This window comes from Xyrauchen texanus, chromosome 1, assembly GCF_025860055.1.
Source record: "Xyrauchen texanus isolate HMW12.3.18 chromosome 1, RBS_HiC_50CHRs, whole genome shotgun sequence".
Taxonomy (NCBI): Eukaryota; Metazoa; Chordata; class Actinopteri; order Cypriniformes; family Catostomidae; genus Xyrauchen; species Xyrauchen texanus.
In genome coordinates, this window is record NC_068276.1 from 29,695,478 (window position 1) to 29,722,854 (window position 27,377).

Below are 27,377 nucleotides of genomic sequence, written 5' to 3' on the forward strand. Positions count from 1 at the left end.
GCAGTTTATTTACAAAACGTGTGCATGCAAAAACCCTAACTATACCAGTGAACTAACAAAAACATGAACTTGACAAGACTTGACTTGACATGACTATACACTTGACATAAACCTGACTTAAACCTGAAACTAGACTTGGCTTGGAACAAAATAACAAACTTACATTAACAATACTTGACAAGAGACAATGGCAAACATGAGGGATTAAATACACAGACATTGCAATGCATGCACAGTCACTACTATTTCCAACAACACAAATAAGCGGTTTAGAAAATGAATATCGACGTGGCAGGTGTAGACAGCCTCTAGCCATTGCGTCGCGTCAGTGGAGGCGCCCGGTGTAAACAGTGTGTCAGCACCATAAACTATCAAACAGTCATGGCATTTGAAACGTTCATGAATGGAACTGATTACTAATGTTTTTGATTTGTGTTTTAACTTCCCCATACTTCAACAACAATTCCTTAGCAAAGCTTGAATCATTTTATGACTGGTTCACAAGCAGTCACACTGATACGAGTTGACATACTATGCAATCCATGCTGAAATATGCAGAAGACACAACCACATGACGCACACACATAGCCCAAAGAATAATGAAGATGCAGACATCCAGTTTCCAATATCATCCTGCAATGAAATGCATATCGCTGGAAACACATTAAAACTGTCAAATACGTCCATCTAGTGCATGATTACATACACCAACAATTAAAAATAGCGCAGATGGGCAGTGTTCACAAATAGGTAGGCCACACTAGGCCTGTTTGTCCTGCAATCTCTCTCTCTCTCTCTCTCTCTCTCTCTCTCTCTCTCTCTCTCTCTCTCTCTTTCTCTCTCTCTCTCTCTCTCTCTCGCTCTCACTCTCTCAGTACAAACTGAGCCCCAGTGGGTGAGGCCAAGGGTGCGATGATGTAAAGTAGGTATAGATATTGTTGCTGTAGAGGCGGTCATGAATTAATGAGTACCCTTTGTGACATCACAATTTTACGGAAGAAGAGAACGAGGCATTTTGGCAGCTTGGTTTCAATAAATACTTTTTTTTTTTTGCATTGGGGATTAAGTTTTGAGTTCTGAAATTCACAGTATGTTTTTTAAATAAAGACCTCTTATTTGTCAAAATATCAAGGAAAATTTGATTCCTCATGACATTACCCCTTTAAATATACTGTACATCAATTCTAAATAGTCAAGTAGTCATAGGCATTTTCCAAATAGCATTTTTGCACCCTTGAAGAGCACGACGGGAAGGGGACGCCACTCGAAGTGTCCTTCCAAATGAAAGTAAGAGAAGATTTTTTGTTTTTTTCACTAAGACTGTTAGCGATGGGTACATTCATAAAGTAATGCCAAGCTCCCTTCAGAGTGCCCACATCAACAGCTCTGTCCTCAGGAGTGAGGGCGTAAGGATTATCACTTTCAATTGGAATTTGCCAATTGAAAATGGTGAAGAACATTATGTATTGGACTCTTTAAACTCAACCCATTGGAGTCTATAACAACCTAGATCTAACAAACTTGTCTTAAATAGTCCAAAAAACAGAGAGAGAGAGAGAGAGAGAGAGAGAGAGAGAGAGAGAGAGAGAGAGAGAGAGAGAGAGAGAGAGAGAGATCCTTCACTGCATGAAGCGCAATGGTGTATTAAATTAAATGCAACAGGAGAAAAATCAGCATAAACAGGAAATAACATTAAGCTTCTTTTTTTTAGACACAGACAGACAAAATGACAGACCAACAGACAGACCGACAGACCGACAGACCGACAGACAGACAGACAGACAGACAGACAGACAGACAGACAGACAGACAGATAGATAGATAGATAGATAGATAGATAGATAGATAGATAGATAGACAGATATCCAATTAAGTTTGACAAATGGAGGAAAAATAGTGTCATATATACATATACTCTACACTCATATACAAGGAGTCTGATCTAACTAGTATAGATGTGTTCCAAATGAGGCACTACTGTATACACTATGCACTTACACAATACACTATGCACTCAGCCATGTAGTGTTTGACTTTTCAAAATTCGTCTCTGTCTGACTCTTTTAGCTTCCAATGACCTCGGTGTGTCAACAACTGAGCAAAAGAGAGTATCGTCTCAGATAAGAGAAAGGATCTCTCCCCTCCACCTGATGGACACATTTTAAATGCCTGTTTTGTTTGTTTTGTGTCTAGACAGTTTTTACAACACCCAACGAGTTAGTAGAAAGTACTGGATAAATGTCAAAACCACATAAGTAAGGGAAGCCCTCATTAAACTGTTTTAAGGATAAACTGTGACCACTAAATCAGCTTGATTTATTGATGCAGGTTAATTTGACAGTAAACACAACTAATGCGTGTTACAAAAGTGAATCCAGATATGTTAGTTAATCATTTAATGAGTTTGTACAGGACACAAATGACACAAAGTGGTAATTCAGGGAATAATTTAACTATGGTATTCCCTTTTGGGTTTAGAGGCTTTTTTTTTTTTTAAAGACTTCAATCCTCTGTGAATTTTCAGTATGCCTGCTTGGTTTTTCATCTTTGACAAGAATTCTTTATTTTGTTTGTAAGACTTGTCTGATCCTGGATATTTGTTAGTCTGAACCTCCCTTTTCCCTATTCAAAGGTGTGAACCTTTTCTTCATGTTGCCAGGCAACACCAGCTCCCATGAGGCTTTGCCTTGAATGAGTACCGTGCTCTCTCACGTTCAAAACTAATATTTGTGCCTCTAACGAAAAACTAAAAGCACAGCAGGGCTTGTCGACACGTTAATGCTTAGAACAAACAAAAGAACATGATTTTACATATCATTACATATCCTTCCAAGGAAAGGATATGCAGCTTCAATGGAATCCAAGTCAATGGAAACAAGATAGACAGCAGGCGGGCAACAATATATATCAAATAACATTTTCATTCATTTCTGGGGAAAAGAAGGCAGTCTACAGTGTAGAAACAGTACATACCCTGACATAGAGGACTTTGTCTCCAACACGATAATGACCTTTTGGTTGCTTCTCAATGCTGAACTTGACTGGACATTTGCATGGTGGGTCCTCTGATATCTGCCTGACCTGAAACAAAGGGGCACATAATGCTTGACACAAATAGGCCAAAACAATGTTTTCGCGATTTTTTTTTTCATGCCACACTATCAGTATATTGACAATTTCAAGGACTGTTCATCTGTTTAAGGAAGTGAAATCTTTGTCCCTGGAAAATTTCCTGCGAGTTGTTAAACTAATTTAAAACAAAAGTGGGTGGTGCATCATTCATATTGACTTTAACACAATTAACGTTAATAAAGTTAACATGATTGTCCTAAAATATCAGATCCTTATTGGAAGGATCCATTAATGATGATGGAAATGCTTCAGGGTCAGGCTTCATAGGCTATTCATTCCTGCTCCATAATTTCGAGTCACTTTGACCCAGAAACACATTTTGGGTTTTATGCACTACAGAAAAAAGGAAAGCAATTGAAATGGATTATATCTCCATTAGAAATATATAGTAGAAACATAACAACTATATGGTTATAAAGCCAAAACTTTTCTTTTTACTTAAGCATAAATCTCAGAATGTGATTTTGGGTCAAAGTGACTCAAAATGATGGAGCAGTTCACATATTTTATGTTTATAGTTTATATATCACTAATTCACTAGAAAAACATCTAGAATGGCACATATGATGGAAAGCACTCACAATCTGATCCAACGGGCTACCAGTGCTCTTTTTCCTATTGGTCTTCGTGAGGCAGTTTGTGGATGTGGGTGGTGGGGATTTTAGGGGTGTGCTGATGGGTGATGGTGTGGAGGGTGAAGTAGGCTGGGGTTCTGACTGGGTGTTTGAGTCAGAGAAGGCGGGAGACAGGGAAATTAACTCTGGGGGAGGAGTAGAGACCAGAGGAGCAGAGGGATAGGGGTCTAAAGGAGGGGATGGAGTTGGCAAGGTAGATGGTGTGGCAGGAGAAATGGATGTAAGGGGGAGGAGATGGTGTTAAGATTGGAGGGGGGTCTGGATCAGGAGGAAGAAAGAGAGGCAGAGTGGAGGGAGAGGGTAAAGGTGAGGCAAAAAAGGATGGTGACAAAGACTCATCTTCTTCTTTCTCAATTTCTCTTTCGAGTGTGACCAGTGCTGGAGGCTCAACTCCATACCTGCGGGAGAATGTTCAGTCAGTTCAGACTGAATAGTATTATGGTGACATGTGTTAGCAAAGCACTGCAAATGATCAAGTGAACCCACCTTGAAACGATTCTACCTAGCTGCATGAGACACAAGCACACATCCCTGGGATGCTTCTGAAGAACTGGTGAAACACATTGAGATAAACTTGTTTTCAGGTACAATCCTGGTTTACTATATTTCAATACCATCATGTAACAAACACATAATCTACACTGTGCAAGATTGAGCTTTGACTGTCATATGCAATAAAAGATGCTAAAAGCAAATGGATGTTAAATATCTCAATTCAGCTGAAGAGCATTGCAATGCAGAGAGAATAGGCATGGTTAAACAGAGAAATATTGGGTTTTTATCCTCATCACTTTTAAGACCTTGCTGAATCCCCTTAGGGTTGAAAATTCTCACACTCATGTTGTTCTCATATGACTTTCTTTTTTCTGTAGAAAAACAAAAGCATATGTTAGGCAGAATGTAAGCCTCAGTCACCATTCACATGCATTGCATCTTTTTTAAATACAACGAAAGTGAATGATGACTTTGACTGTCGTTTTGCCTATACATCTCTGTGTTCCATGGAAGAAATAGAGTCTTTTGGGTTTGGAACAACACGAGGGAGAGTAAATTATGACACAGTTGTCATTTTTTGGGGGGCATCTCTTCAAGGAATCCAACTAAAGACTGGATTTTAAGCCTTTAATCAACAAAAGTCGTACAGATAGCATCAGATAATCAAAAGATATTTGATTGAGCTTCCCAACAAATTTTTGAGGCTTTGCAACACAGACACAAAATAAGCTTTGTGGTGTTTGTGAAGACAACACTGATGTCATAAATGTGCTTAAAAAAATGGGAATAAACAAAGGGACTAATTTGCTAAAAAGACTGTTAAATTTTGTCTTAAAGCATCATTAAGATGTACATATAAATCTGTCTCTCTTGACATTCTCACAAGCTTTGAAGGTGGAAATCCTTATTAAAACAAAGAAACAAAAGGCAAATGCCAGCAAAGCTACATTATGACAGCCAAATACTGCAGACACACTGTATGATTAATGTTGTCTATATTAAAATTCCTAATAAAAGGGTTATTTCTGTGTACATAAGAGCTTTAAAATAAATAATCTCAATAGTAACAGATTTGGATAAATTAATGAAAACCCTTGAAACAGACAGGCATATGCAATCTAGTCTGCATACAAAAGTCAGCATTAAGGACTCACACACAAAGGCAAACACACAAGTTATATAAGCCCTATCTTCATGTAATGTGACCTGTAAAAGAGCTGAAAACACAAGAGAAAAGGGTTTTGCTTCTTTTATAGCAGTAATCAAACACTGGCCTGGTTATCTCTTAAACCCTTTATTATTTTATCTATCCTCTCAAATTCTATCCTGGCTTTCACTCCTTCTTTCTTTAACCAATCCAGTTATATTTTTTTACCGACTGCTGGTGATAGCTGACAGATACATGCCTCTTTCTCTATTATTCTATTCAACTCTCTATCTTTGACCCTATTTTTCCATCCCCCATTTTTTCTGACCTACTGTCCTTTCGTTTCTATTTTATACTCTTTCTCTCCATTATTCATCATACAGTGATGGACAGTGGGTGCCAAGGGTGTTACGCAGTGAACCATAGAGTAACACGAATATTGATACTGCTGGTCTATTCAGCAGATCTTTCGGCCATAGTCCCACAGGACTACTGCATATACTGCCTAAACACAGAAAGGAAGCGAGGGATCCATTCCAACTAGACATGTCACTTAATGATCTCATTATAGCTTGTGAAAAGTGAATGCAGATCTATCTTTGGATGAATATGAGTCCACAGTTATTACAGATTTTCAAAGAATGTTTTGCAATAAGAGGAAACACTGTCTTGCCTATCAAGTATTGCCTATAAGGACCTTTAGGCTTTTATGTAAGAATCAGGGTCCGCATCACAGAAACTTTGTATCTTATAGTAAGACCAGTCTTATCAGAACTAAGATATAAGATATAAGTTAAATAAAACATATAAAGACCCTAAATGAAAATGCCATGGTTATTAACAGATCAGATTTCTGTAATATGTCCCCACATGGAAATTCATGGATCCAAAGTCAACCAGAATCTAGTATCCTTATTCACAAACATATATATTAAAAAATATTTTACTGGGACAAAAGAAAGGAATGTACCTTAATCACCAAGATATACGCACCTAGATCTTCAGATTCAAAGAGATGTGACTGTGCCACCCCAATTTTACGACACCAGTATAGAAAGTTAGCTGTGTTGTCCCGGGCAAAGAACGACCCAGAGGTTGCATCAGCCCGCCAGTGAATTACACGGCGAATAAAATGCTGTGGGGCACAAAAGAAACAAACCAAAAAACACTGATCAGCTTGTAATGTGCTCACACAGTATTTTGTATTGTAAAATAACTATTAGCTGGTCCCTCAAGTTTCAGTCTCTGTATACAACAGCCATGTATCATTTTCTTTGAATAAGTAATCTTAGAGAAACTAGGTTTCTCTCAGCCCTGCTATTAATTCCCTATATGCTATTACACTATGTGCTGAGTGAGAAGATAGTGGTACAGCCAACATCCAGACACAAAGGTAAAGGTAAGTACAGAGGCTAACAGATTGCTAGAAGTGTGAGGAAGACTCTTGTCGGGACTTTTTATGGCTTCTGTCCATCAAAGTGGCATTTTTTATGTGATGTTAATGTGAATAAAACCCAACAATGGTGGCATGTGATGATGACTGAATTAAAGCAAATACTGCTAGAAACAGAAACATTTCCTTCAACTACTCTTCAACTATTCAGCCTTTCATGTTGACATCTAACTTACCAGCTTTTCACCATAAATAACCTTGCAGTTCAAACGTTTTGATTATGTGTGTGCACCTGTGCAGTGAAGCTTTTGTGTTAAAACATTGTTTCTCATTTTTATTTACAAAAAGATTTACATGGCCATCTGGCTTAATGCTTTACTGCTCTTAAATGTGTCTATCCACCCCACTATTTTTCTACAAGTACAGCTCATTAGCAACACTAATGGGGCTTTTCCACTGCACGGTACAACTCGACTAGCTTTTTGGGCGTTTTCCACTGTTGGTAGTACCTGGTACCAAGTACTTTTTTTAGTACCACCTCGGTCGAGTGTCCAAGCGAGCCAAGGATATGCTAAATGTGACGTCAAAACCCTGCAGATCACTGATTTGTCAGAGAGAATCGTCACTACCAGTGTCACTGGATTTTCAACACGGGACATCAACCCGCTAGATTTAAAGTTAGCTACAGCGATAGCAGTATCATTTGTTCACACGACTTTCGAATTGTTAAAAGAAATGGCTGTGTGCAAAACAATACCATGGTCAATAAACGAGGTGCAGACGCTCAGATCATTAGCAACGAGCGAAAAGAAAAAGGCTTTGAGGAAGTGTCTCAGCTGTTGGCCGCACACTGCTACCACTGGACCTACCAACAGTGTAGGGAAAAGTAAAACAATTAAAATAAAAGTGACTACAGAATCATCAAGGAAATGTGAAAGTTGTTCAACCAAAAGGACGCTATATAGACTGGTGAGGAATGGGAGGGAGAGTGCCCTGGACTCAGCCATGGCTGGAGTCCACGATGAAGGATGTACATTAACTCTTTAATCTGCTTGAAAGCTTCACTTTATTTAGTTGACCGGCTACTGGAAGCTTGCTTCTAAAACATCCAGGCCTTATTTAAATGTTACACTTGTGTAAAATCACCATGCAACAACTGCTTTATGCAGCACAATGAGCTAGTAGCTAAGTAACAGCTAGCGGTCATGTTATTGTTTATTGTTTTGTGTCGCATTTAAGATGATGTCAAGGCAGTAGAGTCGGCACAACTACTACAATCAGACTGTAATCCCACCCACGTTGAGGCAGCACTAACAGCTGTGGAAAAGAAAATTCAGAAAAGTAAAGCGAGTAAAGTCAAGTCACGTCAAACAGTAATGTGCAGTGGAAAAGTGCCATAACACTCCCTTAGTAACCTCTTTGTAGGGGATTCTTCCATTCAAAACCATTTGATTGACCATTGACCATTTGAACCAGCTCATTTGATAATTTTTAAGGTGTCAATTCGAAGCAAATCAGTAAACAGCAGCTTGACAAGAGCCAACTGATGACAATAATCTATATGGTTCATTCAAAATCTTATGAGTTTATATAAGCCTTGAGCATTATATGCGTAAAGGGATTTGGTGGGCTGTCCCTTCGAGCACAGGACACCCTGGTCTACTTGATTAAAGAAAGAAATATAAGTAATATCACACAAGAAATAGTGATGTTGTACCTGAGTGCCACAACCGTGCTGATATTCAGACCAACGTCATGCACAAGGGTGTGATGTTGCTTTTAAACAACAAGTCAATAATGTTGAGCAAAAATTGGCAAGTTAGTTTATTCTCCACCATCAAAAACAGTTCCAAAAGAAGCCTTACACACTTTTGAATGAATATTGAATCATTCTCGTTCACTTTCATTGTTTCGGTGGTGAACGACTCTTATTAATGAATCTATTGATTCAATGTCTCACCTATGACATAAAATTGGCTCATTTGTCACCACTTACTGGTGTAAAGGTGTAACCTGAAATGGTCGAAGAAGGAATCAGTGAATGAAAACAAAATGATCGATGAATAAAAATCCCCACCACTATTTAGAAAGCCATAAACACAAGCAAGCAGAGTGATACAAATAGTGAAACATCCAAGTATGTTTATACAAAAAATCTGCACATTTGGTACACCACTGTTGTATAAATATTATTGAGAATTAATAGTAATAAATCATATATTTGTTTTAAATATGATCGTGGAGCTGGAAAAATGTAAGTATAGGGAAGATTTGTTTCATAAAATAGGTAAGCAGACGAATACATACTTGGTATACTATTAAGGAGACAAAAAAGGCAAAAATAAAGCTCCTCCTGAATTTACATGCAGAACATAATTTTTCGTTTCCATAGCGGAATTTGAGCACATGCTTAGAGCCTTATCCTCAGCAAAAAAGCAGCTCATTCCATCAGCAGTAATGGTTCATGCTATGGGTACCTTGCCATTATCAGCTAAAATCATCTTCTCCTGAAGCTCCTCTGCAAGTTGACATAGGACCACCCCAGTGTCCAGCTTGTCCATTAAATTAGCTGCTGTTATATCCAAACCTGCACAGAAAGCATTAGAGAGACAAGTGCACAATAAGAGAGAGAAAGACCAAGAAAGGAGAGGAAGAAAGTACAACATACTTACAATACTTCAGAAGTTCAATTTGAAACAAGAATCATGTTACATTGACCTTAGTCAGGGTAGATGCCATATTTACCTTTTCACCAAGGAAATCAAGGCTTTAAGGTATAGACGGTCAGTTGGACTATTAAATACTTACCTCAGTGTTGATTGTTTAGCTGAAGAAACGATAAGTGGACGTAACTTTAGACATTTAGGTAGTACAACCCATTAAACAGACTTATATCTATCTCTCAAAGCCTCGTTTTCAATCATAAAAATGTAAATAAACTATGGCCTGAATAGGCTTTAGTGGATAAACTGAATTGCAGTAAAATACATATGTTGTTAGTGAAAAACCTTTCAGAGCAGTGTAAAAAAATACAGTAGAATTTCCAAGATTGTGTTTTACTACCCGTGCAAATCCTCTCCTCCTTTTTTATTTATGATTCTCACTGTGCCTTAGGCAACTTGAAGATACCCTAAAAAATCCTCTAAATACACTAACTCTGAGATTCTCACAGCCGTGCAGACACATTCCTAAGGACTGGGTGTTAAGTACATACAGATTCAGACTCAGCAGTGGTACCGGAGCTTACCATCATGGGGAATGGGGGCCTCGGGAGGAGGAATTCAGTTTGTGACTGAGGAGAGAACCACAACAAACGCAAATCCTGATGTGCAGAATGACTGTGGATGGTCATTAGCTTAGAGAGGGTGAGAATTAATGAAACAAAGAGATCTCCTGCTGTCTACAAACACAGAGTCATGCTGCTGTCATAATTTCAACAGGAACAGGATGAGTTGTGGTGGAGAGTTGTGTGTTAATGTGCAGTGCATGTGGATGGAAGACCTAGTATTGTGTCCTATGTGTCCTAGTAGTCAGAGAAAACCATCATCAGCTTCGGTGAGGAAGAAAATCAACACTAAATATGTGGATGCTCCCTGTCCTCCCAGTTGTATCTTGTCTTATCTCAATTCGTAGGTTGTTGTGTCTCTACAGGCACAACGAGCCTGAAGGTTTAGGAGTTCCCCATCTGTCGCTCACTTCAACGTTCTTGAAGGCCTAAGTTACCTCTGAACTTTACAAAAGGCCAATGAGAATTTTGCAGACAGAATTTGCATGTCCCTCCCACGGACATATGGGTATAAAGGGAGGGAATCATCCATCTGTTCATTCAGGTTTTGAACTGAGGAGCCAAGAATAAGGTTCAGCATCGTGGCTGGGGGGACAGATGGATGATTCCCTCCCTTTACCGAGGCCTTCAAGAAAATCCCCTAGTGTCGCTTCACTCGACACAACGTCTGGTTTCCTCCATCAGGGAATGGAGGTTTCAACAGTAACCTAGATGACTTGTGTTGTTTTGACCTCTTTCCATAGTGTTGTTTTCACTGAGGTTTTTAAGCCCTCAGCAGTCTTGTTGTAAGACAACTGGGGGCTTTCTTAATTGACATCAAACAACAGAATGATCATGGACAAGCAGGGACATATTTATGACACCCATATCCTGGTCTGTTTAGAGAAATCTATTTCCTCATTTGGGGTCTCATCAGAGCATACCCCATAGTTCCAAGGAGCAGAGGAATATTGAGAATTCTATTTAAAATGCCTGTCTCTATACACCAAGCTATTCTTGATCATCGGCTGTGCATACACAGGCTAAACCATCTTTGTTGGCTTTTGCTTGCCTTATTAATTTTTGCTATCAGACTGTGCAAATAAGATTTGCACTGAAACTCCTTTATAAAAACAACAAGGTATGAATACAGCATAAAAGCGTCACCTTGAAACAGTATACATAGATATTAAGTCCTCGTAAATAAGCAGAACTGACACAGAACTAACTTAAATTACTGTCATTCGACAGTCTCTTCTTAAAGAGATGAATGATAATAAAATAAGTAGGCCTGTTGGTACACTCATATGATAAATTTGACCAGAGATGGCTGTAAAAAAAAAAAAAAAAATTCACAACTTTGCTTGACACACTTGAGTTATAAGTTTCCATGCATTAATCCGCCAAAGGCAATTTATGGTTGCTGTAAAACCCTTAATGTTACCCTTCAGATTAAGTCATAAACACCCCAGCTCAGCCATTGCAATCAGTCACTTATGGTTAACTAGCCTACATGAAGGGCTTCTATTGTCCATATTCTTGTTCCTTTAATACTTTAATACATAGTGCATTAATAATACACTGCATTTGTTGTCCTTGACTTGCCCCAAAGGACAAAAAAAAAGCACTACAGCAATAGCATCCTGGCCAATTTTTCTATAAGTTTAATTGTGACATTTACATTTAAAAATGCTTTGTATCCGAGGACTAGCTTTGCATGCATGTATTCTCACTTACCTGTCTTGGTAATTACTATTACAAGGTTAGTCCATGCAAAAATGAAAATTCAGTAATATTTACTCACCCTTATGCTGTTTCAAGGTTGTATGACAATATTTCTTACATGGAAATTTTGAAGAATGTTCATACTGTTTTTTTACATACTGTATAATTAGAGTCTGTCAGTCCCTAATATTCTGAAAAAAATTCTCATTTTATGTTACACACAAGAAAGAAAGTCAAACTACATTTTACAGCATGTATTCTATAATCTGGTCACCATTCACTTGCATTGTGAGGACCAAAAAATATGTGTTTGTGTTCTGCTGAAGAAAGAAAGTCATTCACATTTGGGATGGCATGAGGGTGAGTAAATTATGACATAATTTACATTTTTGGGTGAAAATCCCTTTAAGTGTGTGATCTTGTCATCATTTCACAAAAGTCTAAACCCAGCTATCTCACAAGGAAACACAACAAATAAAATTCAAAACAAGAATCAATATACAGTACTTTACAGTATTTGCATAGCAAATGTTAACATGTTTTATTTTCTTACCAAGGATTCTGTTCAGCCAAATAGCTAGATCTTCTTTCATGGGCAGCAGACTGGCCTTATGCCTACTTGCCAGCCACTCATTGTACAGCTGCAGACAGGAGAGGTCTGGTCCTGGTTCCCGCCTGGGACTGAAGGGACCATTCATACTTACACAAACAGTGGCCTGCTGAATGGAGAAAAGTGGGCAACTTTATTGAGTTTAGGCCTACAGTATGTTACTTCTACCATTTAAACACATCTATTTAATTTGTTGTATAACTTAAAGAACATATACAACAAATTGGCTGATATCCTCTGCTTTCTTTTTTAACTTTGTGTAACCTACAGGTATGTATGGTTGAAAAAAAACTACAGTTTTTCAACGACTATTGGATCAAATCCAACACTTCCTAAAAAAAAGATGACCTTCCTCTCTACAGAGTGGTTGTGCTGAATGGTCCTAGATGGACAATATAAATGTGCTTCACATATGAATTATAGTAGCATGCCAGTTCTCTCAATGCTTCTGTTTATGATTCACTATCTAACCTTCCCTCAACCACTACTGAATTTACACTGTATGTAATGATGCACATCTACCCAATTCCACATTCCAACCTGCTCTTTAACGCTGACTGGGGACGGATTGATTCTCATGGCAATGAAAAGAGAAATATCAACATGCAATGCTGCTAAAAAAGGGCAATAGCATGATACAGGGAAAACAGAGGGATGGGAATTAATGCCAAAGCCAAAAATACTATTAAAACCAAGTTACTCTCATGTTTTTTTGTTGTTGGGTTTTCCTGTAGAGTTTGAAAGAGGACAACTGTGTGGCTACAAGATCTCGAAAGATATCAAGGACATGCAAAAACACATCGACTACTTAATAACTGTGCAATAAAAACCATTAAGATGTATCATGCTAGACTACATGGAAACACTCTTGGAAAAAAAGACCAAATGCAAACAGACAAATACCAGCTCAGAAACACTCTCACTCAGGGGATGATTTAATGTACAGTATAAGCCTTTCTTCAATCCCTAGGGACTGAATAATGCTCTGTCCTGTAATTTCCCCCCTACTCGGGCAACCATTCAACAGAGGGACCTTTCACATGTAGAAACATGCTCCTGCTTCCCATAACTGCCACGCTGTTGTAAGGCAGAGGAAGACACCTGCGGGGCAGATGTGTGCGATTCAAAATGGTGCTTAGAGAAAAAGTGGTGAATATAATCCACCCCCATTTTTTTTCATAAAGCTGGAAGACCAGAAGCTGTTGGCGAGTTGAGGGTGCTCTAGTTTTAAGCTTGCCAGGAGAAGGCTAGTAAGGGAGGAGGAGCATAAGACACACAAACTGGAACACAATTAGATGTTGTCTTCCATAGTATACAGTAACAAAAAGGGGTAATGTTATGAGTGGTTCCATGTATGCATTGAGAAACTGCAAATTAAGTTTGAAGAGAAGGTCTATATCTCTAGAACTCAATATCAGGTATTTTCTTCTAGGAGACAATAGGCTTCCTTAAAGGGATAATTCACTCAAAAATTAAAATGTTGACATCATTTATTCACCCTCATCCATCCCACCCAGTGTCATGACCAGCCGTTTTAAAAGTAAGAGTTGGCTCATACAAAAAATTACAATATTTACTCCCATAGAGAGAACTCATACATAATAACAATGTTATTATATTTTTTTTATTTTTTAAGTTAAACTTCTAGCAGTAAATTGTAAACCCTTTCCGAAACCCGAAACCTAACCATGATTCTAATAGGTAAATAACTTTGGTGTACCATGGAAGAAAGACAACATCAGGCTTTGGAAAGAGACAAGGGAAGCGTTTTGCAAGTGACTGACATAAATCAGCTATTTGTATTGCATAAATTAATATGGAATGAATAACCAAATTCAAAGACTTTTCCTTTCTTAATATAAAGTGTTAGATAGGAAGCTAGCTCAAATTTGATGCCTGTATTGTATTAATCTAAACAACTTTTCATAGGAATAAAAGTACATTTTGAACCTGCCGATTCAAACATTATCTTTTTGCCATCTTGTACGTACAAATTATTAGATTTTTCACTGTGTTGACTGTGTTGGTCATTCCCAACCCAAATCACATTCTTTCATCCGTAGAACATGAAAGGAGATGTTTGGCAGAATGACATTCATTGTATGGAAAAAAGATGCTGTGAAAGTAAATGGTGACTGAGGCTAACATTCTTCCGAATCTCTTTTTGTGTTCCATGAAAGAAAACACTTTCTATTTGTTTAATACAAGGGAGGACAGGGCAACAATGAAATATCACCCATAAGTAAACAGACCAGACAAAGGTGACTGGGACTGTGGAGGCCAATAAAAAGGAAGGCATGTCTACAACAATTTCAGAGCTTTGAAGCACACCACAATTAAAAGCTTTAAATCAGTGGACAGGTACACAAACATCTATCACATCAGATTGCCACAAAGACCTGGCCATTACTGTTATTGCAGGTCTATAACAGAATTGAGTGTCGATGAAAATAATTATACAGAATAACAGTGCCAAAATAAAAGAATTGATAGGACAGATAATTAAAGAAGAGCAAAATGGATATTAGAGAAGTGGACATCACTTGAACTCTCTCATGTGGGTCAATGCTGAAGGCTGAGCCAGAACCTTTTGACCGATGGGGCATGGGAAGCCCACACAACAGGATTACAGCACACAGGTGCCACATTCTCACCTACACTACAACCTGACCATACTCAGACAAGAGGGGAGGATGAGGTCTTCAATAAACCCATAGACAAAAAGAGACTTTATGTTCACACAAACACACACATGCAAAGATGCACGTAACACTAAAACACACACACAGACGTATGCTCCAGTTCTCCGCTCACAGTAAGGTGTGAACATTTATTAATACACACTGACAAAAGGCAACACATTTAAGATATAGAGGACCAACTACATCCATGCCTTCCCTACATGACATTTTTGTGCAAGCACTTCATCAACTAAATCATTTTAATTTTACAGGCTGTAATTGTTTCATCCACTCACTTTCTGTGGTTAATAACTTAATGAGCGCTGTCGAAGCAAACAAGCTAAAACCGATGCAAACCACAATTTTATTCAACTGTCATACCATACCAAATATGAGCTTCAGGGTACGTCTACGTCCAGCACAATAAATCTAATTTCTGTTGGCTAGGAAGTCTGACATCTCACCTCCATAAATTTAAGGCTGTGAGTTACTGTAGAGAAAGGGCTTCAAATTTATCAAACATAATATGGGGTTGACAGGCAAAATGTAGACTACTTGTTCTCTTACAAGGTAAAGAAAAAAGAAGGAATTCAGGTGTAAAGAAAAAAAACACTGTGGTGTGGGAGCATGCAATGCAACTCATTCACTTGAGACACATCACAGCTTAAATCAATGCATAAAAGCAACAGTATTCAGACTCATTGTTTATTTAAATGGCATGCGCAACACTACACATCTACTGTACAACATTTGAGAAAGTTAGTAAACTCCAACATCTTCTCCTACTGTCTTTTCACTTCAGTGAAACTTGAGAAACAACCATCAAGAAAAATTTGACATTACTTATAGTGAGTACAGCACAACCAAAAACAACTGCAGTGTGAGTGAAATGGTAATTCATTTGCATATGGGCCCATTTGGAGTGGGGTATGATGAGCCAGTGGGAAGTTGTGCTGCCTCCAGTGCACATTTTTTGTTATATGACCATATTTTTAGGAAGGACTCATCTATGACTGAAAAGAGCTTATGGGAAAAGTTCTTCCCATTTTGTGTGCCGTTTTCTCCCAAAATGTAATTTTTCTTTTAAGTATTTGCTGAAATATGTGATTATCTTTGAGGTTAATATTAAGCCTTTTTATCAGGTTAAGTTTATATTGTTAGGAAAGCACAAATGATATGTCCAGCAAACATTTGCAAGAGGATAATGCAATTATCTGAAATTAAAGTTATTATATTAGTATTTTCAACCACTCTAAATGACTCCACCTACCCCATGACATGGGTCAACATACACCAAACATGGGGCAATTTAAAGCACTGCATACGATACAAGACACAAGACATCCTGACATATTGTTTGGTGCATGAGTTTTACATCTGCCTCATTTGTTTTTACCTTAAGGATAACTTTAGCAAAAAAGGTTTGACAGCAAAACTCGTATTGGGCACTAATAGCCAGTGGCGGCGCTAGGGTAGGGATTGCTGGGGCTATAGCCCCATCAGAAATTTGCACAGCACCAGCACAGCCACCCCCCCCCCGAATTTCCTAAAGATGTCAACATTTTTACTCTCACATTCACTTTCTTTAAAATAATTTTTTAGTTATTAAAAACCTGAAAAATATGAATAAGATTAAAATGTAAGTGTACATTTATAAAACAAACTCTATGTTCCTGATTATATTTGTTAGGGGGAGGAGTCAATTAGGCTATTTTGAGTACTGATTTTATAAGCCGATTACTGTGTCCTGATGGAGGTACAGCCTGGACGACTTTTGTTCCTAGTCGTAGCTTAAATGTTTTTTGAAACTGACATAGCTGTGCTTCGTGCTTCATCTGTCATGAGAAACAAGCAATGAGTAAAGAGGCGATCTTTCATTACCACAGTCAAAATCAGCCAAACGTTCTTTACGCAGCTCCCAGACTGTTCAAAACTTTCCCTCTTGCCGCCCCATCTACTCTGCCTGCTGAAAAGAAAAGTCTCTACACTTATTTGAAGCCCAAAAAAACGTGGCGAGATGATAACAGCACAGTTCAAGCTAATCAAATGGCAAAATAATTCATATTTCAGTTGTGCATATGTCTGCATTTAGTGTGTGTGTGTGGGGGGGGTTAAGAGGTTTTGTTGGTTACAAACTGGTAATTACAAGGGTATTATGCAAATTATATATAAAGTATTAATTTGGGTGTGTCATGCAGTAGTTGGCAGTAGATGAACTATATTACTAACATAAGCAAACAGTTTGTGTCCTGAACTGGGCAAAGTGGAATACCATTGAGAAAAAAGTATGCACAGCATGTCTTTTTAGGAGCTGTGCTGTATCTAAACAATGCTAGATGGCTGAAGTTGATAGCTGCAGTTTATACCTTCATTACACAATTGAATTATTTTATCAGCCACTGCCATTAGCAAGAGGCCAGGTCAAGTTCTTCAGGCAAAATCTTCTCAGTTCTCAGAGTTCAGCATCTTCGAAACCACACCAACTACAAACTGCTGGAAAAAAGTATGGCCATAACACCCACTAAATCATGACCGTTTTTAGACTAGAATCCCTGTGGAGATATTCTTATATGAAAATCTACATTTAATTAGGCAATGATTTTGGTTTGTGTGCTGAATATGACTAAATATTTTCACTAATTTTGAGTTAGAGACTATTCCACGTTCTATAAAACAGCAATAGTATTGTCATAATAAAGACTGATTTTCATTCATCTGTCTACTATTACTCTGTTACTGGATTTTATCACACTAAGAATATTGATATAGACATTCATTCTCCAAAAATCTCTGGTTTCGGCAATAATTGTTGAGGTGTATGAAACACTAAAACACTTATTTGCTCTACATTATCAACATCACACCCAAACTGAAAACTTGCACATACCATGAATACTTGTAAACACATTGCCATATAGACAGTTTTTAACAATTAATAAATACATTTATTTACAGAACTGTATATTATACCTATTTTGTGTACATAATCTACCAAACAATTTAATTTAAATATATCTGTCTTCAGGTGGGGGGCTTTTCTTTCTCTCTCTCTTCTTACTTTATTCAGCACATTTTTCATTAGTTGGCTATAACTTCCTTGACATCTCAAGCACAACCATTGACCGCCAGTGATGTCGAAGACAACTTAACAACAATACATCTTCATTCCTTTATAAACAACTTTACCGAGAGAGAGAAAAAATCAAACCAAAGGCTTTACAAATGAATGAATAATAGCTACCATATTAAAGGCCTATTTTATTGATTTACTGTTAAAGCCTATTGGTGTAAAACAGACTTACCTCTCAGTTCTCCTCAACAGTGCAGCAATGTCACTGTCAAACTTTCTCTCTCGCCTCCAAACACACTCCAGGTGTCAAGTTACAAATTCACTGTGAATCAGTGACGTGTTGAACAAACACCGATATCATTTGTAATTGTGTAGATGCCTTTCAGAGATAAACCAAAAAGCTCAAATAATAATAATAACTAAATAAAGAAACAAAAACACGAGGATGGACCAATTAAATAACCGGATGCACTGGAGTGACACCTAGGCTATATGTTAGTCAACTCAGCAACAAATTAAGTTTACACGTTAGTTTAACGTTGAATAAATATCTTCTTCTAATATCTTCAGTTCACGTCATTAAGGTTTAGGTTACTCATTACACGAAACAAAAACTTTACAGAATCTGAGCAGCAGTTATTACCTGTTTTGAAATATGTAGTTATTCATAACATTTCTGTGATTTAAAGTATTTAAAAGTAAAAGTGCCCGATGTTATATCAGGCAGAAATGTAAATCCAGTAGTTTGAGTTTGCATAGGCTATGACATATCTGTCAGATCAGAACAAATAAACTTCTTCCATTGTTTGTTTGTCAGCTCAAACGTGCATAGGATAAAAGTGTCGCGTAATTGACCGTGCAACTGACATCAAGAATGCAGTATTTAATGTTATTTGTTAAATATCTTGGGTTGTTCCATTTTATGTTCACAGAAAAGTCCGACCGCCCTGAAGCTCCATTAAAAGTGTCCTTCAGTTATTATCTGTTTACACGAACACGGAATTACTTCAACCGGCAGATGGCGCTACTTTCACTAATGCGCTTTGCCATTGGCTGCTTTGAAAATGTGAATTAAATATTTTGGATGTGTATATTTGCAAGTTCTCTTCGGATTATTAGATTATAAATCTTACAGGCTTAATCATAATTGTTAGCAATGTAATGTTAGTAGTTAATGTTAATTTGTTGGCCTAAAAGGCAAATATGTTTTTTGTTTGTTTTTTACATAGGCCTATAAATACCGAATTGTTTCAGAATAAATTGGAATAGCTATTAAAATGGATCGTTTTAAAGGTGGGTGGGGTGTAGCTGTGAATCCTGATGGGCCGAAAAACGCGTCAAGAAGTCTGCATTGAGTCGCGAGTGGGCGGACATGTCTGGTTTACCCGCCCCGTCGATCGTTTTAAGAAGGGTAGGATAAATCAAAGTTCGCCTTCATTAGAGAGCGATATAAATATTAAACCGCGTCTGCAGCTACACGACAGGGATCACTGCGCACGACCGTGACAGATGGCGAAATTGAGCGTTTCCTGGGCAACTGTGGAACGCGTCTGGTGTTTGGATAGACACGCGCGAACACCAGGCACGTGCTTGTCCAAATGGGTCCCTGAGGTCTGTGGGACCCGTTCAGCATCAGATGGGCCCTTCACTAATTGGAGTTCTTTGTCCCACTGCATTACTTATTTCTGCTCGATATCATTTAACGACTCGTGAAGCTCTCAACGACATGCACGTTTTTGTTAATTATAGGCCTACCATTATTTATGAAGTTCCCTTCAATAAATACATATCACGCCTGTCCTAATATAGGCTTTGCGTCAAGGAACTTTGCCAAATCAATAGCGCACGGTAGTGTGCGTACTAACATGCGCCATGCTTTACTAATCTACTCGAAAAGGCACATATCTAATTATAGTATTGCTTGCAAACACTTTGCATGTGAGGAGTGTGTGTGTGTGTAGCAGTCATTGTTCATAAAGTGTCAACATCCGGGTCAGTGGCCTGAGGGTGAAACTGCAGAGTAATTACAGCAGCTGTCAGATTGAGCAGCCTGAACACTGTGGCTGCTTAGAAGACGTGAGGTTAATAGAGTTGTGAAACATGGCATTAGTTGACGTCGTATTTGGTTCACACAGTTTTTGGATAGCGTTTTTTTTTTTTTTACATATTTGCCACCCGAATTCTGTTTTTGAGTTAGGCTATCTTGTCTACCCAGGGTGAGAGACCGAAGGTGTAGTCTACAGTTAAATTGAGTTCATAGTTGCTTAGTCTAATGTTCTTTATAAAGCCAGTTTTATTAATAGAGTTTTTTTGCAGATTGTTCCTCAGGTACGGAAGCCCTGAACCGTAATGTGAAGAAAAAAAAAACCTTAGTGAATTTTTTGTAGGTGTTTTAGTAAAAAATGTCCACGATTTTTTTGTTCCTCTGGCAACAGTAATTTTTTTTTCCCCCTCACTGAATTTGCTTCAGGAAATATTTTAAATAAATGTACGTTTTACAGAAGGGGAAACCTCACAAAATGTTTTGAAGTCATCACTAGATGGGGCTATATACTACAGTATTCCTATGGAATATCCAGCTGAGTGAAGCAAATCCATATTCACGATTCTCTCTCTCTCTCTCTCTCTCTCTAAGCTAATTACATTTTCTATCATTTAACCCCTAATCCTAAAACTCACAAAAACCTTTCCATATTTGTACTTTTTGATCAAGATATTATTTAGTATGTTTATTAAGCTGTATAATTATTAAGCTCAGATGTAGCTGATTTCAGCTTTTACTATTCTTTTGGGAACACATTTGGCTGGTACCCGCTATGTAGGCGAAAACTGATGGAACAGTCCATAGGAAGAAAAATGTTGCTTAGAATACACTGAAGCTGAATTTCATTGGTTCAGGTGGGGGCGGTGGATGGAGAAAATGCCCAAGTGAAGACTACGTCAGAATGTGCGTCACATTTCAGAATAGTAACCTTTAGAGAGGGGGTAAATGGAGGAAGTATTCCTCTGCAGCATGAATATCACACCGGTTTAACACATTTCATAGACAATTACGCATACACTCAAATTGTTATTATTGGGTAGTGGTGAACTTTTCTTGTGTTTTGTGTGTGTGCATGTAAATGCAAACAAGCCTATGTGAGTTTTAATAGAGCTTGCTGTGTGACCTTGATTTGTTCAAGGAGTCTGGGGAAAGCTGAATCACTTGGGTGCTGTAGCTGGGAAAACAGGTATTGTCTCCATTCAGGATGATTCATCATACACAGACAAACAACCAACATTTTATTTATTCTTTCTTTCTTTCTTTTTCTATCTATCTATCTATCTATCTATCTATCTATCTATCTATCTATCTATCTATCTATCTATCTATCTATCTATCTATCTAATCTACGTGTGTGTGTCTGTCTGCTCACCGTCCATCCATCTCAATGTCAGTCTGTCTGTATATCTATCAAATCAAACAATGATAATCCCATCCAAAGAGTGTAAATGCTAACATGTTTTCTCTCCTCAAACTGAATATTGTACTGAGTATTTGTAGATCTACCGAGCTGCAGAAAGAAGCATGACAGCCACTTTGATCAATTTTGCAGTTCTTCTTCTGTCTGACTAGCTATTTACCTGTCTGTTTCTCTCTCATTATCTTCTTTCTGTTTATCACTCTTTCTCTCACGCTACCTTACCCTCTGCTGTTGTTCTGCCCAGTAGTCACTGAGTGACAGTTAGCTGGTTGATCCAGACTGCTGCATGCTGAAATAATTGGCCAGAAAGTGCTGTTTGGTTTCAAATACTAGTCAGTCTGTCAGTGAAAGAATGAGTGACAGACAGTATAGCAGAGGGCTGTGAGAATTTGTGCACATGTGTGTGACGATATAGTTTAAAGTGTAGAGAAGCTTATCCAGTGATCTAAGCAATATAAGCTAGAAAGGTACATTGAAAGCTGGTGCGAGTGTACTGAGTCACCAGCCACATCACTTCGATCAGACCACGCTGCAGTGTGTGAGTCACCAAACACAGGTAACATGATGAATGGGTAGTGGCAGAGAAGAGCAGACAGAGGAGACAGATACAGTGGATGAGTTAAACCTGTTTTGGCACTGGCATGTGCTGGTTGGTCAAGGTGTAAAACAAAGAAAAAAAATTTCACGAGTCAGTTTGGCCAGATAGAGTAATCACAGACTTTTCTGTAGGATATAGCTGGATTGATAAATGCTTACTTGTCCTGAGGGTGCAGACAAAGAGCCTACATCTCTTCACTTCATCATATGAATTTGTTAAATTAGCTCTAACAAAGTTACACACACTTGACTGGTTCTTTGAAAGCTAGTTCTAACGTCCGAAAATTAAATAAACAAGATTGCAGTGTCAGATTGTTCTCTATTGAAACCAGTTAAACTGAGAGTTCTCTCCCGAGAGATTTCTAAGATCTGTGCTCACACTACAGGGTGTGTGATTTAACACTCTTTCACTCTTAAACACAAATAGAGTACACATACACCAATGGGCAGATGCAATCTTAAGGCATTCAATTTAAAATCTTTTGGCAGCATCTGTGGCATGCATGTATGGCATTCACTTATTTAGCCTGGAAGATTACTTTAAGTTATTAAATAAGTTAAACGAGTGGCTCTAAACTGTTTATAATATTGATATATTTATTTGTCATTCTTGTTTTTTCTTTAATCTTCCTCTTATTTCTCCCACTTTGTTTTGACTACAAAATTTCACCTTTATTTTTAATGTCATTAAATCACATAGAAACACTGAACCATTGAGAGAAAGACAAAGTAAGGACATTTACATTGGCTCCATAAAGTATCTGGACACTGAGGGCACACTCAGAAATACAGCATATACATGTTATTGCATATACTGTATGAAATGTCAAGCCAAGTGACATCTGCAAATAAATGGTGCTAGATATTTTTTGTTTTATTATTTTACTTTTCTGAGCCATTATTGCAATTACTTTTAAACAACTGGTCCTATGATCTTAAGTCTACCACTAATGAATACTGGAAAATGTCCATTGAATTCAACAGTATTTTTTGTTTTGTTATTTAAAGCCCAAACAAACTTCTTTTTGTTAAATGCTTTGCTTGAATGTATTTCTTTTAAATAAATGTTACTAGGTTTGATACTCTGTTAACTTATATACTGTTATGGAGTTCATTGTGGCTTATTTGTTCAAATAAATATTGGCTCAGACTCTGTATGTGTAGACCCAGTTGTTTTATCACATTAATTATAAAACCACCTCAGCAAAACAAAGTCTTTTAGTTTATACATGCAATAGACAGCAAGCTGCCATGAAGAAATTAATTATAACATAAGACCTGGAAAACCAGCAGGTGTCAGAATGTTTCTGATCCCTTGCTTCCCACAGAACAAATCAAAGCTACAAAAGCACTGTCCATTTTAAAAGAAAACATTTGGTGAATAAGCATTGAAAATTAAGCTCAGACAATTATATATCTTAATTATACCCCAGAATTAGGCAGAAATGTGCAAAGGGACATCGAAGTGCATCAATCAGAGGAACATTTTCACATTTATTTCAACATCTTTTTACGATATGTCTGTCTGCTTTCTCGGACTCTCTCATTCTCTCGCTCTTTCTCCTCTCTGTCATCACTCACTCTAATCTAAGAGCTTTACTTCCCCTCTGTCACCTCAGTGTGACTAATCAAATCTGCAGAGGAGGTGTCTACACAACAGGAGTGAAATCAATAATCAGCCAGGGGAGGAGGGGAAGCCAGAGCACCATGTGTGTATGCGAGTGTTTGTGAGCTGTGTGTGTGTGTGTTTATTCAACAGTGGTTTTAAGAGATAGTTTATTTAAAAAATACAATTCCAATTTGGGGTGCAATTCAAGCTTTAAAAGGGCACAAAAGCATAATATATTATTCAGAGGTCTAATAAATTGATGTATGTATAATATGCTCACCAACCATTTTCTACCTGTGCTTGAGAGCAACAGAATACACATCCCCTGCTCGTGAGGTGTGGCGTTCAAGTTAAAACTCTTTTTTGTTTAAAGGACCACCACAAACACAGCTGCACACAAACCAGGGAACAGGACTTACAAAACATGTCTGAACAGTTTGAAGTTGAAGAATAGATGCATTTCTATGCCCAGCCTTATTTGTATAATTACTCGGAACAAGGCATGAGTCACATACAATAATCCATCCATCCATCCATCTATGTATATATGTATCTGTCTGTCCGTCCACTTGTCTTTACATAGAGAATGTACATCAGAATTTTCTGCTCTATATTAAACCATGTTTTTTTTTTTGTTCTTTCCAAAAATCAAGCTTTTTTCCTACTGATATTTCTGCACATGCATGTTAACAGTAGTCCTCTGTGCTGTATGACTGAAGTCTGTATTCCAACATCTTAATGGGATCTGAAGCCCTCTTGAGGCCTTTCCCTCTCTCTTTTTTAATGAGATTTTTCAGCCAGCCTGTATCACCCTGCCATGCTGCAACAGGGGTCTGCTGGGGAACAAAGGAGTCCTCATGGCTCAGAGTATGGGGCACACACCTCCCACTCCTCTCTTCCCCTCGGTTTCCTCTCTCTCTCTCTCTCTGTCACTTTTCCACTTTCTTTCCCCCTCACTCTGTTGGTTCCCATCTGGTGAAGTGGTATTGTGAGAGCTGAGTAAATAAAGCCCAGTCTGGCAGCACTGACACATACACACACACACACACACACACACACACACACACACACACACACACACACACACACACACACACACAAGAATGACTCCACTAATTGCTTTTTCATTTTGTAATTATTTGATTTGTACTTGTACAGTTCTTTATTATAAATATCACAAAATAATTAAATAAAAAAATTACTCTTGAGGGGAAAAGCAAATAAACTTTTTTGGGCAATAAATACTTTTTTTAGAAAGATGTTCTACAAAATGTCTGCAAACAGTCATCACAATTCATAATTTGCAAGGTGTACAGTGTCACATGAAAGATGGGTACTGATATACACAATATAATGCCCCATTTCCTATGCACCTGTCACCACTGGACGTGCCGTACCCCTTTGTGGGACGTATATGCCTGAGTGTTGACTGGTTAAAGGTCATGCTTTTCCCCTGAGTCACTCTCTCTATTTCTCTTTCTCTCGCCTCTGTCATTCACTTTGTGATTCATATGGTCACTGTACATTATGTACCATACAGAATGCTGTGTATTGAAACAGCAGTGTATTTTTCATTGCTTACATGTGATGCATGCATTACTGTAAAGACAATGCATTAAAGTGGAAAAAAATTTGTATATAAACTGTCGTTTCTATTAAATAGATTACGATTATCTATTAAACGTTACGATGACATACATTTACAGTCATCTGCTGTGTTCCTCCAAGATCTCTAATACCTTTCCTTTCCAGTATGACAAGCAAGACTTTCCCCCTCCCACGAGATGTCCTCCATGCTAGCACCTGCACTTTATGTGAGTCGTGAATCGAAGAAGGCGATGATATGATATCAGCATGTGGTACTGACGCAAGAACCCACCCAAGGCTATCACACACAGACACCCAATCCTGAAACACACACTTCTGCAGTCAGGTGGTTTGAAAAGGTGGAGCTTACTGGGATAGCCTGAGACTTCCAAACAGGGCAACTATTCTGAATGCAAGCTCTACAGTTATGTTTCCTTCCTCTATTTCTCCTCTCCCTCTGCTTCATGCAATATAAATGCCTCACTGAATCTAGAAGATTCACATGTATTCAGATTTCAGGTTTCATGTTGCATGCATTAAAATGGGTATGAATAACAACAAATTAAACATTCCTTTCCATTCGATCTGTTTATCTTCTAAATCCTGCCTCCCTGCTGGCATAGCGTAGAACATAATGATGGTGTGGAATAATTGATGAGGATTCTGAGCTGGGCCAGTGGAGGAAGGGTCTTATTCGGTTTTAATACAAGCACTCATTTATTCACTGTTTTCCCCCCTCACATTTGAGATGGATTACACAGACATATAGCCAGACCTCTGCCTCCTTCTCCCAGTGGAGCGCTCAACACTAGATACTCCAACTAGTCACCTGCCCCTGTCTATGAGGGGATCAGGAGATATTTATGGGTTGAGGCCAGTCTTCAGGGTATTCATGCAGGTTCCTGTCATCAAAGAGTAATTCCAGTCTCACTACACCACCCATTTATTGCCCAAGGGACCACTGCAATACCTGCCCCCCATCAGTGGACCCCCCAATGCATACACTAAAAACACATATGTATGTACTGACACTCTGGTTTGTGTTTACAATCATGCTGATGAATAATGATTACATATGTTATATTAAGATTGCTATTAGTGCTTATAGTATGTGCATTCTTTCATTATGTGGACAGACATAGCGGATAAGCATGAATGAACACTAAGTGGGAGGGCGTGAGTGTGGGGAGGCACCCGTTCCGGTTATGGCTGAGAGAACAGAGTAAACACACGTAGCAGGGTCAAAAGTGATGGTCTTGTTGTAGCTGTCTAATTAGAAAAAGCAATAGACAAATGCAAAGCCTAATGCTTCTATAGTCTCATGTTTCTTTTGGTTACACTTTGGTAACATTTGTTAACATTAATCAATTCAGAAGGTATCATGAACTAACAATGAACAATGACTTTGATTTTTTTACAGCAATGATAAAATCTTGGTTAATTTGAATTAACTGATGTAACAAATACAGCCTTCATTTTACGTGTTACCATTCTTTCAAATTACTTTTCTAGAAGTAGCATAATGTTACATAGATTCTGCTAAACAAAAAGATGCCCAGAACAAGTCAGGTTACTTTATCCTGACCATACATATTTTCTAACTGTATGGAGGTTAAATAATAAGTGTAATAAAGCAGTATTTCTAAGAAAATAGTTATCTCTGCGTCTTTTTTGTGGTATTTGGACACAGCAGCTCACAGAGCAATTGTGTGCCCTCACTCAATTGACAAGCTTTCAATTAAGTTCACTCACGTGTGAACCATCCTTCTTCAGTCAATCTGATATTGTAAATCAGCTGGTGAAACGAAGGTTATCCAATTAGTAACTGACTTAAACAACACAAAGCAAGGGTGAAGCTGGACATCGTCCAAGCAGTAATGGTCACCTTCAGCGGGACAGTAGCTTGACTTTGACTGCCCTAGTGCATGTGTGGGGCCACTTGGCTGTGTCTCAGGTTGTGGAAGAGG

General features: G+C 38.1%; 1 protein-coding gene across 1 annotated transcript in view; it reads right to left on the reverse strand.

Annotated features, from left to right (window-relative positions):
• Positions 1 to 12,490, reverse strand: part of LOC127645289 (growth arrest-specific protein 2-like) — a 28,900-nt gene extending 16,410 nt beyond the window's left edge. Inside the window, exons 1-7 of the mRNA XM_052128861.1 lie at positions 12,346 to 12,490; positions 9,280 to 9,389; positions 6,403 to 6,544; positions 4,254 to 4,317; positions 3,988 to 4,165; positions 3,714 to 3,932; positions 2,974 to 3,081 (exon numbers count right to left, since the gene is read on the reverse strand). Coding sequence (XP_051984821.1) covers positions 2,974 to 3,081; positions 3,714 to 3,932; positions 3,988 to 4,165; positions 4,254 to 4,317; positions 6,403 to 6,544; positions 9,280 to 9,389; positions 12,346 to 12,490 — 966 coding nt within the window. The remainder of the gene's footprint in view (positions 1 to 2,973; positions 3,082 to 3,713; positions 3,933 to 3,987; positions 4,166 to 4,253; positions 4,318 to 6,402; positions 6,545 to 9,279; positions 9,390 to 12,345) is intronic.
• Between the last annotated feature and the right edge of the window lie 14,887 nt (positions 12,491 to 27,377).